Raw genomic sequence first — 19,241 nt, forward strand, 5'->3', positions numbered from 1 at the left:
ATGCTGGCCCCAGCTTGCTGCCTCCCAGCTGATCTTCTTTTGCTGCCGTGAACAGGAGAACGGAGCTAGAAGGCAGGTTAGTGGGGTGGGGAGGGAATGGGGATTTTGGGTTCTTCCCCTCTGCAATGCCCACAAAGCTTTGCCACGCCCACAAAGCCACATCCATAGAACCAGTAGTAAAAAAAAATTGAATCCCACCACTGGGGGAGAGGGATTGTCATGCATCTTGTATCCTGCATGGGGTCTCTTTATAATTTTGTCCTCAACTCTCGGTCTCTGTATTTACTGTATATATGTCCAAAGACAGAAATTGGGAATATGGGCAGACTGAGAGAAAGAGATGGAGATAAAAAAATACCATCATCTGAAACAGGTATTTGCCTTTTGTTTTTTTGGGGGGTGGGACATAATGATGGCATCACATTATTTTGGGTTATGAATTTCAGGCCATGCATTCACCTCATAATCTGCTTGCTTGTGTCTCCATATTACCAGCTAGTTTTTTGCAGAATAATATTTTATGGTTAGCCAAGGCTGCTGCCATGGCAGTCTATTAAATTCCAAATATGGCCAGATATAAAAAGGGGCAAACATTCATGCCATGAGAATCTCTGAGCCTCTGAGAGCTTCCTTATTTGTTCCCCAATTGCACTTTGAAGTTGGCCCATGTGCTTCAGTCCAAACCCATCTGTTGGCCTTACGGTGCTGAGCCCAACAGCAAAAATCACTTCCTTACCTTGAGCTGCAGGGAGACAAATTGAGGCAGGAACGGGGAAATGGATAAATAAAAACAAAATGGTTGGAGTAAGGTGTCATCAAAACTAACTGAATAGAAATACAAAATAGAAACTTCACTGAGAAAGTGTTACCGAGTCAGAAATAAATAATTTCTGCTGCCAAACATTTGCCGATATTTTGGAATTGGAGGTCCAGAACTGCTTTCAAACTGATGCAAGGTTTTGTGTGTTTGTGTGTGTGGAAAGTATCATTTTCTAAATGTGGTTTAAAAGTATGCATTTCCTTTATCTGGCCAAAGTAGTCTAACAGTAATTACATGACTTGCATTACATGATATGACAGCCATCCAGTACTTATATAATTTATATACACTACAGGTAATATACTTCATTTTACAATATAACACACATAACAATAATGGAAGAATCTGCATGTTACAAGGGGGAAATAATCTTATCAAGCATGGTACATATCCACGCCCTGTAATTATTGGCTTCTATCCGCAATCATGGATGAGAGTTCTTATGAGGTGAATATTTTATAGTTCTACACTTAACCCGATTTAGGCAGAAATACAAACTTTCAAACCGTTGCAGAAGAATTTTTGTTCCTGTTTTCAAAAAAAAAATTGCAAGAGTAATACTGATTAGGTGTCTTTTGTGGCAAATCTGGCTCCCTTCTTTCTTTCCATTATTAAATACTTTCTATCCATCCTATTGAGCATATCTCAGAGAAAAATGTGATCCATAAAACAACCCAACACCACTCCCCCACCCTCTAAAACAGTGGTTCTCAACCTTCCCAATGCCGCGACCCTTTAATACAGTTCTTCATGTTGTGGTGACCCCCAACCATCAAACTGGTGTCTCGGTTCCTAAGACCATCGAAAATATGTGTTTTCCAATGGTCTTAGGCGACCCCTCTGAGAGGGTCGTTCGACCCCCAAAGGGATACCCACCCACAGGTTGAGAACCGCTGCTCTAAAATAACAATTATGCACATTTTATTTCACACAAGCATACCATGTGTGGACGAAAGGTTTCAGGCAATGGTTTGTTTGATTAAAGCATACTGGCTGGGAAACTGTAGGAGTTGGCCCATGCATGTTAAAATACTGAAGTTGAGAAACACTTATTGACCAGATTGACTATGCTGTAAACTAATGACCACTAAAGAATTAAAATGCTTGTCAAGGTTCAGGAAAGTACTGTAGTCCCACATCAGGGGGGTTCAGATCCAAAATTCTTAGTTTGTTTATCCAAGGAGCACCACTCTGGTTTCTTCTCTTGCCTATAACAACTATTCTGATTAATTATAGCTGGTCAAAGTAGGAATTGTATAAAAACTTTAATCACATTCAAGAGGGGGTGGGAAATCAATCTGATCAAGACCACATTAAGGAAAACGTCTATATGTTTTTCTTTTTCAGTACCCATGGTAACGGGGGGGGGAGTTCAGTAGGGAAATGGAAGAGAAAAGGTATTCCTTCCCTTATACTACCAATTTGATTGCTCTCCTTTCCTGAAACATTCTGTGGCAATTTAACTTTTTAATCAAACTGCAGGAAATTGATGATGCTATGTTTTGTCTGCTTTCATCAAGGACTTCGTAACTTTCACAAGGTCACAACATTATGAGAGCTAAGCATTTTTTCACTTCTGTCTGGAAACACATAGTTTCATAGGGAATCTGCCTCTAATTGTACTAATGAGGGTCAGAACTACATGAAAAAAGTTAGCAAACCATTTGAAGCTGGCAAACTTTCTTCGACGCAGTGGAAAAGTATACAATCTTTCCATGAGTGACTTTGCACATGGAGATTAAACTGTGAGTAGGAAAGATGAGGAGAACACAAATATCTATTATCTATCTATGTCTATTTGTCTGTTTGTCTAGCTAGCTAGCTAGTTATCTAATCTATATCTATCATTTTTCCAGAAACAGCAATATTAACTACCTAGTTTTTTAAAAAGATATTCTGGGATAAATAAATATGTTTCCAGAGCTACAAAAATATACCCAGCTCACGTTAGTCATTCTGCAAGTTTATATTTTTAATCCCAGTTCTGGAATCTCTTCATTTGTTTTACAGGAACAATATCTGCACATTCAGAAGTTATTAATTACTGACAGCCCATTTAAGTCATTTGTATAAACTGACAATTATCTTCAACACGTTTTAACATGCTGTGGATTTAAAGGTATGAAGGTCACAAAGCACTTTTCATTAAAAATCCATGTTCTTGAAGTCTATTGAGCATCGGTATCGCCCATCAGTGAATTTAGAACATACGAGATTTGGCAAACAAGGACAGGTGTGATGTTGCCGTTTTCCGAAGAAAGGGACCTTTTAAAGAAAATAGAAAATAGAAATAATGTTAATAATAAACTTTGCAATCAATTAAGGTAAGCAACTAAATGCACAAAGAAGCTGTAAAATACTTTATCCTTAATAAAAGCAAAATGAAAAAAAACCTTGGATTTATATGGCCTAATCTATCTCTAAACCAAGGGTGTCAAACACAAGGCCCAGGGCCAAATACAGGGTGTTTAGATCTGGCACATGGGGCCGCCCTGGAAACCGTGAAGGACCAGCCCGCGGTGCCTCTGCCAGAGAAAATGGAGCTTGGAAGGGCTACATGCAGCCTTGCCAAGCTCTGTTTTTGCTGGCAGAGGGTTGCAGGAGGCCATCACAGCTGAAAATGGAGCTTGGGAGCCTGTTTTCGCTGGCAGACTGCTCAGGCTACCACATGCGCCCCCAACATGAGTGATGTCAAACTGGCCAAGTCCACCCTGGCCATGCATCCCCAGCTCCCCAAGGACAAACACAACCCTGACGCAGCCCTCAATGAAATCGAGTTTGACACCCCTGATCTAAACCCACCTTTTTTCAAACGCAACAACCACCTTTAGATGGAATTCTGGAATGGTGGCTGGAAGCATTCTGGGAGTTGAAGGATAAAGTTGTCAAGTTTCAAAAACCCTGACTTAAACTCTGCAATGTAATTTGGAGTGGACCCAGGATCTTCAGTTTTCTAGAAATTTCTGAGGTAAAGAGGAACAAAGTCTTATTCAACGTGGGAAAAATGTTTCACTTCTCCCTTGGAGACTTAAGAATATGTGAAATCATCTCATGAGAGAGAAGTAAAAGGCCACACTTTTTCATACAAAGGTAATGCTATGTTGATACCTGCTGTCTTTAAAAAAAAACTTATTTCCTTGAAAACTGAATTGTTATGTGAAGCAACTTAACTTCAGTTAAGAAATCAGAGGTTTTACCTCCCTCACAATTTAATTGATAATTATGCAGCAGCTAAGGTTACTGTTGCTTTGTTTCAACTCAACAAAATCAAACAATGTTCAGGCTGTAGAAAATTGAATACTCAAGTAATACATAAATGCACCCTGCAGATGCAAACTGAAATGTAAACATGTTAATAAACAAATGATAAATAATGTGAAGCCTGTAGAAAATGTCACGTGTTCCAGCATACATACATACATACATACATACATACATACATACATACATACACAAATCAATACAAAGATATACTATATTGCCAAAAGTATTCGCTCAGCCATCCACATAATCAAACTCAGTTGTGAGCGAATACTTTTGGCAATATAGTGTATATGTTGACATAAATGACAATTAGTACTTCATGTCGTGAGCTAGCTGAGGCCACTTACAAATACCTTATGACTAATAGGGTGGCATTCATCTCCCTCACGCCCCAATGGAGTGCACATACGAAGTCCACGGAGCCACAAGCTGATGGCACAACATGTTCCACTTCCACACTGCAGATCTCTTTCACAGGCCTGCAAACAAACAAACAAAATTCACAGAAATGCTAGTTTGACGAGGAAACTGTTATTTACCATTATAGTTTTATTGCAGATGTAAAGATCTGCGAGAGTTTTAGAGAAGCAGTCTTCTAATAAAGAAGATGTTACAAATAATTAAAAACATCAAGACCTGGGAAAATGTCACTGGTAGGTCCCAACATTTATTATAGCTGAATAACAGGTTTTATATCTGATGTCAAATGTACATTTTGTCAGAGAGCTAACCAAATAGGAGACTAAATTTAACATAAACATTAGAGTAATTTTCACAAGACCACACTGTAATCTCTGCTGAGTGGCACATACTAAGAATTATACAGTAACGCTTACATGCAATTGTTTGTTAAAGTTTGAACTGATTTAATGATCATGCAAGTGCAGAAAACACAAGCTTTTTCAAGGGATTTACATTAAGCTAGATCTGCTGTATCTAGATTGTAAAAATGCCAGTGACCACTTGATGGCAGCGAAAAGTTGGAGCTTACGAAGAGATTAAGAAAAGGTGGCAAGAATACAGAGAAGAACTATATAAGAAAGATCTTAATGTCCCTGATAACCCTGATGGAGTGATCGTTGACCCTGAGCCAGACATCCTGGAGTATGAAGCCAAGTGGGCCTTAGGAAGTATTGCCAACCACAAAGCTAGTGGAGGTGACATTATTCCAGCTGTGCTATTTAAAATCCTAAAAGATGATGCTGTTAAAATACTGCTAGTTGCATGCCAGCACATTTTTAAAAATCAACAGCAGCCACGGGTCTTTTTATGTTCAAATCCCAAAGAAGGGCAATACCGAAGAATGTTCACACTGCATTCATTTCACACTCTAGCAAGGTTATGATCAAAATCCCACAAGCTAAGCTTCAGCAGCATGTGAATCGAGAACTACCAAAAACACAAATTGCGTTTCAAAGAGGCAGAGGAACTAGAGATCAAATTAGCAATATTCTCTGGATTATGGGAAAAAAACAAGGGAGTTCCAGAAAACCCATCTATTTCTGGCACATTCTTAAAGAGATGGGAATACTAGACCATCTTATCTGTCTCATGAGAAACCTGTATTTAGTTCAAGAAGTACCAGTTAAAACCGGACGTGGGACAACTCATTGGTTCAAGATAGGGAAAGGAGTATGACAAGGCTGTATATTGTCACCCTGCTTATTTAATTTACGTATATGCAGAGTAGATCATGCAAGATGATGAGCTGGATGAATCACAAGCCAGAATTAAGTTTGCTGGAAGAAATATCAAAAGCATCAGTTATGCAGACAGTACCACTCTCATGGCAGAGTGAAGAGGAACTAAAGAATCTTTTGATAAGAGTAGAAGAGGAAAGTGCAAAGGTTGGCTTGAAATGCAACATTAAAAGATCCTGGCATCCAGTCCCATCACTTCCTGGCAAATAGAAGGAGAAGAAATGGAATCAGTGACATATTTTATTTTCTTGGGCTCTAAGATCACTGCAGACAGTGACTGCAGCCATAAAATTAAAAGACTCTTGCTTCTTAGGAGGAAAGCTATGGCAAACCTAGAAAGCATATTAAAAAGCAGAGACATCATCTTGCTGACAATGTTCCATACAGTCAAAGCTATGTCTATGGAGATTCTCAGTCATGGTGTCCCAAAGGTGCTTTTTCAAGAGGCATTTGGACTTTTTGGTTTCTTCTTTGAAGATATTTTGCTTCTCATCAGTTGAAGAAGCTTCCTGGTTGAGAAGAGAAATGTCTTCAAAAAAAAACCAGAAAGTCCAGTTGCCTCTTGAAAAAGCACCTTTTGGGACAGTCAAAGCTATGGTTTTCCCAGGTAGACCTTGACTTACAACAATTCATTTAGTGACTGTTTGAAGTTACAACAGCACTGAAAAAGTGACTTGTGACTGTTTTTCACACTTATCACTATTGCAGCATCCCCATGGTCATATGATCCAAATTTGGATGCTTGGCAACTGATTCATATTTATGATGGTTGAACTGTCCCAGGGTCATGTGATCACCTTTTGTAACCTTCTAATAAGCAAAGTTAGTAGGGGAGTCAGATTCATTTAATAACTTGTTACTAACTTAACAACTGTAGTGATTCACTTAACAACTGTGGCAAGAAAGGTCATAAAATGGAGCAAAACTCCCTTAACAAACGTCTCAATCAGCAACAGAAATTTTGGGCTTGTTTATGTTTGTAAGTCAAGAACTACCTGTAGTAATCCATGCATAACCCATGAGGAAGGCTGAAAGCTGAAGAGTTGATCCTTTTGAATTGTTGGTACTGGAGAAGACTCTTAAGAGTCCCTTGGACTGCAAGGAAATCAAATGAGTCAACCCTAAAGGAAATCAACCCTGATTGTTCTTTGCAAGGACAGATACTGAAGCTGAAGCTCAAATACTTTGGCCGCCTAATGAGAAGAGAGGACTCATTGGAAAATACTGTGAGTTTGGGGAAGATTGAAGACAAAAAGAGAAGGGGGCGGCAGAGGATGGGGTGGCTAGATAGTGTGACCAACATAATGAATGAATGAATAAATTTGGACAAAGTTCAGGAGACAGGGGTGGACAGGGGAGGCTGGTGTGCTGTGGACAATGGGATCATGAAGAGTCAGATACAATTTAGCAACTGACCAACCTATGTGTATTTTCTATACTGGCTCAGGAATTCTGGGAGTTGAAGTCCACAGGTCTTAGTTGCCCACTCCTTTTATACAGTATCTTTTGCTGGCATCTAATTTAATTCTCATATGGAATTAAATTGCTTAAATAATACAGTAAAGCAGTCTTCTTATTACTGTTAATTGCACAATTACAATGGTCAATACAATTTAAATCAGTAACTGGAAGCTAGACTTCCAGAATTATGTTAAATGGATACTCAAGAACTTCCCTATTGTTTTCATTATGGTAGCACCAAAACAGTGATTCTACTTTAAGGAAAGAAAAGAAGAAAATGCCAATTTCAGAAGGGGATGCAAAGACATCCATGCAGAACAAATATCTAGGAAATCAAAGGAAAGTCATGAGGACTAGTAGGAAGGGACAATCCCTAAAAAGAAAAAAGCAGGCAATAGTAGATCAGTCCACACAGAATTGTCAATGAGGTTTGCTTTCCCTACATGGGTGAGAAGGGAAGAAAGAGGAGAACAAGAAATCAGATTTTCCAATAGTCAATAGTCCAGAGTGAGCATCAGCCCAAACCTATTGCCAATCCACTACAAATTTGCTTAAGAAAAAATGGGTATAGTTTAGGAGAGAAGTAATTTTGATTGCAATATGGAATTGCCCTTAGATCAAGCAAAGAACTATGTGCTGCTCTAAATTGCCATTCCAACAAAGTATCAAAAGGGCTGTACTGATATCCAAACCAGGGGCAGGTTCTGTCCAGCGTTACTGCCAGTTCGCTCATGCGCATGCGCAGTTCAATTAAAATTGTTCTGCGCATGCACAGAACTAAAAAACAAGATGGCAGCGGCAGTGACCAAGGAACCAACTCGGGGGCATGGCAGGCCTGGTTCGCCACCGGTTTTGGCAACCCAGGCCGCCATACCACTACCGGTTCGGCCGAACCGGTAGGAACCCACCTCTGATCCAAATCTACAAAAATGTCTAGTTAAGGAAAGCTTCTTTAGTTTTGTAAATTTTGTGATAAGCAAAGCCTGTCTTCACCATACAGGCTTGTTAGGAGCTTGTTGGACATTAAGTCATGCAGGTACTATGAAGATACACATAGAATTAAACCCATGTTAATTTTATTTAATTCATTAAGCCTATGTCAGTTGTAGAGCTCTTGCCAGAACATGGATGTTGGATTGCTAATAGAGGGTCTGTGCCAATTGGCCTCAGGCAAGGTTTTTGAGTAGCTTCCCTGCAACCACTGTCATATAAATTAGTCTAGAGTTTGTTTGCCATTAGACTCCTGTTCGACCCAGCACACTGGCGAAGTTGCTCCTCTATGAAGCACGTTAATCAAAAAGAGCTGCCTTTAGAAGAAGAAAGAGATGTCAGGCAAATAAAACATGACTGCTTATAACTAATCTCATCATTTATTACAAGGGGGAGTAAAATTGCAGGCATCACAACAAAATGAAATGACATTTATATGGCATCCTTTTTGAAATATGGGGATGCATTAACAGTGCATCTCAAAAGAGCAATAAATATACTGATTTTCAGGGGAAGAAATAATAAGCAGGAAAATTATTCCACTTCTTCCATTCTCCCTTGTTTAAGAAACTTTGTAATTTGCAGTGGGCATCTAACTCTGATTATGCCACAATTCTGTTGGTAAGAAATAAATCATAGTTTTGCTTTCCAGAAAAGAATGAGGCAATCTGTAATACTCTTGTTCAGCAGGAATAATATTCTATTAAACCAATTCCAAATATTTGCAACGGCTTTAATCAAGAAATGGTTATTTCCATTGTGACTTAACTTCTAAACATTTAACAGTAGAGTTAATTTTGCAATTTAAATAAAACAGTCAGAAAACCAAGACTCATATTATCTTGCAATGAGAATATTGGTGAAGGAGAAAAAACATTTCACTAGAAGATACTGTTATTTGCCTCAATTATTTGCCTGAATTTCTCAACAGTCTTGGATGGGTAGATGTTTACCCTGGGGAAATAACTGAGTCCAGCCACTAAGCCAGAAAAAGACTCAAAAAGACCTTCCAGTGCCACATAGAATAGCCTTCTCCAAAGTGGAATATTCCAGAATGCTGAGAGGTGGAAATTACCAAATTACCAGCCATAATTTGGACTGACAATTTGCCAGTCACAGGAACAAGTCAGCATCTTCATTTTTAGTTGTAATCTGACTAGAATCACTTAGATGAGGTTCAATGTAGAAATTTGATAGATATATAAAAATATGTAAAGTTTTATAGCACACTGAACTATACAGGAGAGTTGTACACAAAACTCAAATAGAGGATCATATCTTGTCAAATAAGGCTTATGGAGATTATAGTTTTAGATCAGAACTTTTTGAGCTGTACTATTTGCAAAATAAATGTGATGAATTGAGTATATTAAAAAGTGAAGTAATACAGGTATTCCTCGACTTATGACCATAATTGAGCCCAAAATTTACCGTATTTTTCAGAGTATAAGACTCATCTTTTCCCTCACTAAAAGAACATGGAAATGTTGGTGCGTCTTATACACGGAATACAGCCATTTTTGGCCTCCCAAAGCCTCGCCCCTGCAGCCTAGCGTTGTGAAAAATGGGCGAAAAACAGACTGTTTTTCACCAAAACAGGGGTGTTTTTGCCTTCTCCCACCTCCCAGGAGTACTTTGCAGGCTTCAGCAGGGCTGGGGGAAGGGGAAAATGCTCCCATTTTGGTGAAAAAGGGGGGCATTTTTGCCTTAGCCCAGCCCTGCTGAAGCCCGCAGAGTGCTCCTGGGGACCGGAGAGAACAAAACCTTTTTTTTCTTACTTACCTCTTCGAAATCTTGGGAGGGCCTATATACCGGTGTGTCTTATAATCCAAAAAATACGGTATGTTGCTAAGGAAGATAGTTGTTAAATGAGTTTTTCCCCGTTTTATTATCTTTCTTGCCACAGTTGTTAAGTGAATCACTTCAGTTGTTAATTAGCCACATGGTGGTTAAGTGAACCTGGCTTCCCCATTGACTTTAGTTTTCAGAAGGTTACAAAAGGTGATCACATGACCCTGGGACACTGCAACCGTCATAAATATGAGTCATTTGCCAAGCCTCTGAATTTTGAGCACATGACCACGGGGATGCTTCAATAGTCATAAATGTGAAAAACGGTCATAAGTTACTTTTTTGGTGCATTGCAACTTTGAACAGTCTTTAAATGAACTGTTGTAAGTCGAGGACTACTGTATAACAGGTGATAAAAATCAGTGAATTGTTTATTTATAAACTTGTGTGGCTACCCATCTTAAAATTAGAACTCGAGGTGGCTCACAACCATAATATAGGAACAATGTTATACAAAAAGTTAAAAAAAAGCAGAAGTCAATAGCAACAGAAGCAACAAGGAAACCTGGCACCACAACCAATCTCTCTTGATGGCAACCCACAACCAGCTCTTCCAACTCCAACTTCACCTTAAGCCGATGCTTGGGGGTAGAAGCCAGTTCTTTACAGCTTCCTGAAAGGTTAAAAGTGTAGAGGCCTATAGGATTTCAGGGGGAGGGTCTTTCACAAGGAAGGGACTGCCACAGGAAAAGTACTCCAAACCCCCTGTGCTTTTGTTTGATTTCCCTGAGAGTGTAGAAGCGATTTGGGGAAGAAGATAAACATCTGGATTGGTTGACTAATAGAAATGCAATTCCGTTGGAGGAGATATTTTCAGCAGTGCCTGGCCCCCAGCTCTATCCTGTTTACAGAAGGAAACCGAGCTGCCTGACTCCTCTACAGAATATAGATTATCCCATCCTTCCTGCTGGTAATCATTCAAAGACATGTGAAGAACAGGGTAGACATTTATTTTTCTGGCTAATATCTAAAACAGAAAGGTAATGGGAACTTGAGACTGAGAATGAATCAAGCTGGCTCCAAATCCTGGCAAACAAAATAACTTTCGGGGATGCATTAAGCAGCAGGGGATCTATTAATTTCTTGCATTGGGGAGCATGCAGGCACAATAAGAAGCAACCACTGTGATCCAGAGAGACCAGAGAGAAGATAGAAAGTATATTATCGATCTTCTCTGTCCTTGTATTGTGAAAGTACTTTGAGACTAGGAATATAAATCTATCAGCATTAACTGAATGACAGCCTTCATCTTTTCCTTGCTGTGTTGCTGTCACCAAGTACATACACAGATAGTTCTCAACTTACAGCCATTCATTTAGTGACTGTTCAACAGCACTGAAAAACATGACTTATGACTGGTTTTTCACTCTTACGACCGTTACAGCATCTCAATGATCACATGATCAAAATCTGGATCCTAAGCACGTGGCGTGTACTTATGACTGTTGCATTGTCATGTGATGGCCATTTGTAACCTTCCCGGCCGGCCAGCTTCCGACAAGCAAAGTTAATGAAAGAAGCCAGAATCTCTTAACGAATATAGATTCACTTAACGTGATTTGCTTAACAAGCGTGGCAAAAAAGGTTGCAAAATGAGGCGCAACTTACTTAACAACTGCCTTGCTTAGAAATGGAAATGTTGGGTTGAATTGTGATTGAAAATCAAGGACTACCAGTGACTGAGTCTCAGATTCCCCCCTGTTTTATTGCCATGGTTTGAAGCAAAAAGAAAGTTATCTTACTCCACCAACAGAGCTACAATCCAAGCTAAAGGAGCCCAATAGCTCATCCTTGGCAAAATAGTCATTTGCTGGAGAAAAAGAATCTCCCCCCCCCCAGCCCCCTCCCGCGGTGCTATTAAGTACAGCTAATTTTCTCTAAGACCTTCAGCCAGCCTTCCTTACAGAAGAAGATCCTTGGTGGCGTAATGGTTAGAATGCAGCATTGCAGGCTGACTCACTGCTCACTCCAGGAATTCGATTCTGACCAGCTCAAGATTGACTCAGCCTTCCATCCTTCTGAGATTGGTAAAATGAGGACCCAGATTGTTGGGGGCAATATGGTGACTCTGTAAACCGCTTAGAGAGGGCTTTAAAAGTACTACGAAGCAGTATATGTCGATGCGCTATTGCTATATTTCAAATATACCATTATTGCAACATGTAGCTATAGCTGTAGGTCCCAAACTCAGGACTCCGAAAATATGGTGATGCCCAATGGCTTACATCTTACAGTCTTGACTTGCTACTTCCTTACCATGAAAACTGTTTATGGTTAATCGAAAGGGAGCAAGCTCACATATATGTCTCCTATAGCCCAGGAGTTACCTTTGATGTAGAAAACAGGTTTCAGATAAAATCTTCATAAGCCAGGTGCTATCCCCATGTTAACATTTGTTCTTTTTTTATTAAACTTTAATCTCTGCTTCTCAGGAATATAGAATAGAATAACAGAGTTGGAATGGACTTTGGAGGTCTTCAAGTCTAACCCCCTGCTTAGGCAGGAAACCCTATACCATTTCAGACAAATTGTTATCCAATCTCTTCTTTAAAACTTCCAGTATTGGAGCATTTACAACTTCTGGAGGCAAGTTATACCACTGGTTAATGGAAATTTTTCCTTATTCTAGATTGTTTCTCTCCTCGATTAGTTTCCATCCATTTCTTCTTGTCCTGCCCTCAAGTGCTTTGGAGAATAGCTTGACTCCCTCTTCTTTGTGGCAACCCCTGAGATATTAGAACACTGCTATCATGTCTCCCATAGTCCTTATTTCTATTAAACGAGACATATCCAGCTCCTGCAACCGTTCTTCATATGTTTTAGTCTCCAGTCCTCTAATCATCTTTGTTGCTCTTGTCTGCACTCTTTCTAGAGTCTCCACATCTTTTTTACATCGTGGCGACCAAAACTTATTTTTACTGCTATTTAAATGTATTTAAATCTTTAGATGGAGAAAATAATTGTTATAAATGTCAAAAGATACACACAGAATATTAATAATAATTATGAGAATGTACATTTGTGAATGTATGTATGAAGAATAAAAAATAAAAAACCTTTTTCAAAAAAACAAAATAAAACTGGATGCAGTATTCTAAGTGTGATTTTACCAAGGACTTATAAAGTGGTATTAACAATTCACATGATCTTGATTCTATCCCTCTGTTAATGCAGCCTAGAACTATGTTGGCTTTTTTGGCAGCTACAGCAATATTTGAAAGCCTCCTAATTCAATTCTTGGTCTTCTGATATAGAGTGTGATAGCTATTGAATTGGTTCTTCTTGACGCCTATGAAAGTGAAGTCTGTGTTTAAGCCTATGGTTGTGTGTATGAGAGAGTGTATATGAGCAAAAGGTTTGACGAAATGCCATAAATTCTTTCCTAACCATTTTTACTATAATTCTGTTCATGCTGATGATTGTAGCGCCAAAGTGAGCTGCTCTTTTAAAAATATCTACTTCCACTGTCATCTAAAATATTATCTGAATCACTTACATGCCACAGCTGTGACAATCTAAATAGATAAATGTCAGGACAAATACGTAATAATGCAATTTCCTGCATCTGTTAAAATTCAAATAGCTTAAATTAAGTAAAGATGAGGAAATAAATATCAGTTTTAGTCAAAGAAACATTACACAAACACAAATCAAATTCTGTCAGGCTATGAATTGTCATGCTGAGGTCATCAGAACTATTTAAGGAATGGGAAATAACTCATCAAGAATATGAGCAGTTATTACAATACTTTTGAGAGAGTCGACTCTTTATTTGACTTGATTGTAATTCAGATCCCTTTAGGTACACTGAGAGGATTGTTCAGACAGTTTTGTTTGGTTTTTATTTTTCTATTTCGATTTCCTCAGAATTCAACTTCTATTTGAAATCTGAATGAAATATCTGCATAGTAAATTAGAAACAACTTTTAAATACAGATCACAGAAGAATGGGCTAATTTTAAACAATTTCAACCCATGAGGTATTGCCATGAAATACAGGTAGTCCTTGAGTTACGACCACAATTGAGCCCAAAATGTATGTTGCTCAGTGAAACATTTGTTAAGTGAGTTCTGCATTTGTTAAGTTAGCAACATGGTTGTTATTAAGTGAATCTGGATTCCCCATTGACGTTGCTCTTCAGAAGGTCGCAAAAGGGGATCCCATGACCCCATGATACCACAACTGTCATAAATATGAACAAGTTGCCAAGCATCCAAATTTTGATCATGTGACCATGATGCTGCAACGGTCATAAGTGTGAAAATGGTCATACGTCACTTTTTTCAGTGCCGTTGTAACTTTGAACAGTCACTAAATGAACTGTTGTAAGTTGAGGACTACCTGTAGGGTGTTTTTTTTTTGTTGTTGTTGTTTCATTTCATTTTCAACCTACTGTATATCTCTCATACTGTATATAGAATTCAGTGATAGGAAGAAGGCAGTGCTAGAAACCATGAAGGCATTGCACAGAACCCTCAAATTTCCAGGCCTCTGGTCAAGGATCTGAGATCGAGGAAGACACATATGACATGTAGAGGTGAGAATGGTTTTTCTTTATAAACTGTATATCAGGGGTCTCCAAACATGGGCATTTTAAGACTTGTGGAGCTCTGCTGGCTGAGGAATTCTGAGAGTTGAAGTCCACAAGTCTAAAAGTGGCCAAGTTTGGAGACTCCTGCTGTATATGATTATTTCCAAAGTAACAGACAAATAGAACTGGCCGATAAGCATACAGCTGAGAAAAAAATTGAGTGGGTTAACATAAAGTGTTCCCATTGTAGTCCTGTTCAATAGATTCAATCAGTTGCTTATTTGAGAAGTATCTTTAATTATGAAATTAAAGGCAGGATTCTTTAATAAAATTATCAGTAATATTGAAATGAATTAATAGGAAAACAAATTGCAATCATAGACACATTTTCAGGGTGGTTTCCCCAATTGGAGTTCTCCAGGTGTGTCCAAACCTTAATTTCCAGAACCACTAATCTGAATGCTACGATTGTATGAAGGCATTGGGATTAGTGGCAAGGGAGATGTTAAAGAAATAAAAATGATTGCTCTGATCACATGACCCATCATCCCCTGAAGAAGCTGTAAGCCCAATAAATTTGGCAGACTTTGAATTTTAGTAATTTTACTAGGGGAAATCTGATGATACCCAATTGTACATCTCTACCCTTAGTGAATTACCGTAAGTGATACAATGAGCATCTTGTCTCGTTGCCTAGAGCCTGTGAGGAGCTGGATGAGAAACAAGAGGCTTCATTAAACCCTGACAAGACCAAATATCTTTTGTTTTGGGAGCCCACTGCTTAGAGGAATGTATAATGTTTGGTGCTAGCACTGCCCTAGACAGACCCAACATGCAATTTGGGGTCGTTCTTGAGGAGTAGGTGGCAGTGTTGCTTGAAGACTGTTTCCACAGTTCCTGGATCAGCAGGTCCTGATAACAGTCACTGATGCCCTAGTCACCTTTAGATTTGACTACTGCAATGTGCTCTACATGGAGTTGCCCTTGAAGAGCATCTGGAAGGTTCCGCTGGTACAGAATGCTGCAGCAGAGACAATTATGTGCACTCCTAAGTCAATGCATATTAGACCTCTGCTTCTTGAGCTACATTGGTTGCCAGTCTGCTTCTACGTCCAATTCAAGGTGCTATTTTTAATCCTTAAAGCTCTTTATGACTTCATGGCTTTCCCCACTTATATCAGCCTGTCCAGTGGTAAAATTCACTTTTTTTTACTACCGGTTCTGTGGGCAAGGTTTGGTGGGCCTGGCAGGGGAAGGATACTGCAAAATCCCCATTCCCTCCCCACTCTGGGGCAAGCCGAAGGTGGTATTTGCCGATTCTCCAAACTACTCAAAATTTCCGCTACCGGTTCTCCAGAACCTGTCAGAACCTGCTGAATTTCACCCCTGAGCCTGCCCCCATTAAATCTTGCAGAGAAGGCATTTACATTTGGTGGGTCCCAGGAGATGTGCCTTCTCTGCTGTGGATAAAATATTCTTTCCCGCAAAATTAGATTGGCCTGATCCCTTTTGATATTTCACAAAACCCTTAAGACCTGGTTATGTGATCAGACCAAGGCTCCAATAGAACTGAACACCTATCTAGATTGTTGAAGGGGCTATTTTTATTTCCTTTAACTATGAGATTTCCAGTGTTTGAGTATATTTATTATTATGGTTCTTTAAATATATTTTTCTTGATTTTTATCTATTGTTATGCACTACCCAGAGTTGCCATGATTGAGATGGGTAGCTATATAAATTTGACAAATAAATAAATTGCAACTAAATAGAATGTGTTTATTTTTGCTACCATAGTAGGATTTGTATATGATGGAGGAGAACTATTAATTTTTTGTTTCTTTTTAAATGTTTGTATCTGTATAAAAGAAGAATCCCATCTAGTTCTTTTTTTAAGTTAAATAAAAGGCAGCACATTATCTGTGTAGAGGTACTCCTTGACTTACGACCACAATTGAGCCCAAAATTTCTGTTGCTAAGTGAGACAATTGTTAAGTGACTTTTGCCCCATTTTACAATCTTTCTTGTCACACTTGTTAAGTGAATCACTGCAGCTGTTAAATTAGTAACACAGTTGTTAAGACAATCAGGCTTCCCCACTGACTTTGCTTGTGAGAAGGTTGTAAAAGGGGATCACATGATCCTGGGACTCTGCAACCATCATAAATATGAATCAGTTGCCAAGCATCCAAATTTTGATCAAGTGACCATGGGGATGCTGCAACTGTTGTATGTGTAAAAAATGATCATTAGTCACATTTTTCAGTAACTGAACTGTTGTAAATGGAGGACTACCTGTATTACCAATTTCAGTGTAAAACTGAAACAAAACTTCCATCATTTATAATAATTGGTTGGAAGAGGGATATTCAAACCATACAAACAATTGAATACCAAAGGGAGTGGGTCTGTCTGTCTGTGTGTGTGTGTGTGTGTGTGTATCTGTGTGTGTTTAACCTTCAATTTCCAATAGTGAGGGGTGAGTTCCTATCCCACATGAGATGTATGTGGATTTATAGAATCAAGAGATTGCAAATCACATCCAGTATTTCTGACCGAGCCATTGTATATTTCCTCTACAAGAAATGGGGAAAAGTGTAACGCTCATCAATGTATATATTGGATCTAATGTTCCAAATTAGCTCCATATTAGCATAAGGTTACAAGATGCTCTTATCCATATTGGAAAGAAGTCTCAATGAAGTTGACTGACAATGGGTGCTGTCCTTCAACAAAATCGGCAATCTGTTGATCTACTCTGCTTCATGACTAGACCAGGGATTGATTTTTTTAATTTTTGCCCAACTCCATATATCAAACAGGATTTTTTTTTTGAACAAGTGTCTTTAACAAGTAAACACTTCCAGGAGAATGAAGTTCTCAACCTTACTCAATGAGAGATTTCAATTTACCTGATGCAGATAATACTATATCGATTAACTGATATCTGTGAATAATAGTCACATAAGCAATCTTTTACTTGAAAATAGGACGATCTAGAATTTAAGGAATTGCCTGAAGCTTTTGTCATTAGAAAATCTACAAAAATATTTTTCTCTTTTTTTCAAATTATAGAGCCAGTTGCTGAAATCTTTAAAAAGTTCCCTTGTCAAGTGCTGATCAATATGGGGCTAAACATGGTAATATTTAAAATATAATATTTGTATCAATTTGCAGCTTGTGAATAGGTTTGTGTAAGCTATTTTCAGATGGGGTTAATAAACATATATCTGTAGTTTAGGATTTTATATAGCTAATATTGAAAATATGTTATTTTGAAAAACATATAAAAACCATTAAAGAAATTCAAACTTGCCTTATAATGAACATTAAGAATATAACTGTATATCTTAGCTCATCAATATTCACTAAACTAACCTTTAAACATACAATTTTTAAACTTTTAAGTCTTTACATAAACATTCAGTCCAATTCTATGCATCTTTTCTTAGGAATAAGTCCCATTTTTAGGTTGGTGTGTATACTATATTACCATTTCAGACTCTATTCCAAGCCTATAAATATTTTTAAAAGCCTTTGAAATCAGTGAAATGGTTTTTCCTCCCTTCACCCTTCCAGGACTTGTGAAAATGCAATAGTTATAATTAATTAATAATCAGTGTTCCTTATTTTTATTTTATTATGTTATGATTTGCATATTTTCAATGGTAACTTAAAATTCAGTGTTAGTTTAAACCTGTATTAGCCATGCCATTTAAGTCAGGAATATTAGAAAACATTCTGTCTCACATTGCCAAAATTCACATTCCATCTTCATAGCAAGCGGACCCTAAATTTACAGCTTGTGTAGTCATACAACTTCTTCAACAAGTACAATAGTCCATAAGCAAAAATGAAAAGAGAGAGAGAACTTACCCCAGTGATCACTGCACATTTGCACAAGGTTAGTAAAAGAAAGAAGCATAAGATTTGCATACATATTTTCATGGTGCTTGAGGGGGGGAAAGCTTATTTTCCTTCTTCTTACACTCTCTTACATGTCACACAGCCTCTCAACAAGATTGCAAGTTTGTCTCTTCCTGCCTGCCTGCCTGCCTCTGTGAGAACTGATCACATCCTCCTATCTTGGTTCTCTATTTAACATCTTCTCAGCCCCTTTCAATTTGTTTGCTGATGTGATAGTACGATGATCCAAGAACACAAAGATGAGATGTGAGCCTATAACACTGTTATAACGCTACAATCATCTTCAGTCTTGTCAAAGACTTCAATTCAGACAGGCACAATTATTAGAGTCTTCATTTTTAATTTACAACTGAGATGCTTACAAATCATCTCTGACTTGGAGTCATTAAAAAAAATCAGATTTGATAATGAATAATTGTTGAGGTAAGTATGGGAGGAGTTGGATATTTTTTTAGAAAATATTTAATTAAAAAATCTGATTCTCTTCCCATCCTACACTGATCAGATTTCTCTTACAGATTGATAGTAGATGAAGTAACATAAAGAGTGAGTTTCACTATCACATTTAGAGGGGCAAATCATAAATCTGGCATTGACTCAGACACTTCATTCTAACTCAGGCATTGTTGTATTTTATTTTTATATCTAGTGGTGGACAGTGCAGAATTCGAAAAGCACATTCTGGGCTGATGGAAT

The 19,241-nt window shown here is 38.2% G+C and overlaps 1 protein-coding gene across 1 annotated transcript; it reads right to left on the bottom strand.

Moving 5' to 3' along the window:
* Positions 1–2,563: 2,563 nt before the first annotated feature.
* Positions 2,564–18,566, bottom strand: PROK1 (prokineticin 1; the record flags this gene model as incomplete). Its single annotated transcript, XM_081947854.1, has 3 exons — positions 2,564–3,085; positions 4,438–4,563; positions 18,495–18,566. The coding sequence occupies 3 exons, from the start codon at positions 18,564–18,566 to the stop codon at positions 2,966–2,968; spliced, it is 318 nt and encodes a 105-aa protein (XP_081803980.1). The 3' UTR covers positions 2,564–2,965.
* Between the last annotated feature and the right edge of the window lie 675 nt (positions 18,567–19,241).

The sequence above is a fragment of the Natrix helvetica genome, assembly GCF_964273705.1.
Source record: "Natrix helvetica genome assembly, chromosome: 3".
Lineage (NCBI taxonomy): Eukaryota > Metazoa > Chordata > Lepidosauria > Squamata > Natricidae > Natrix > Natrix helvetica.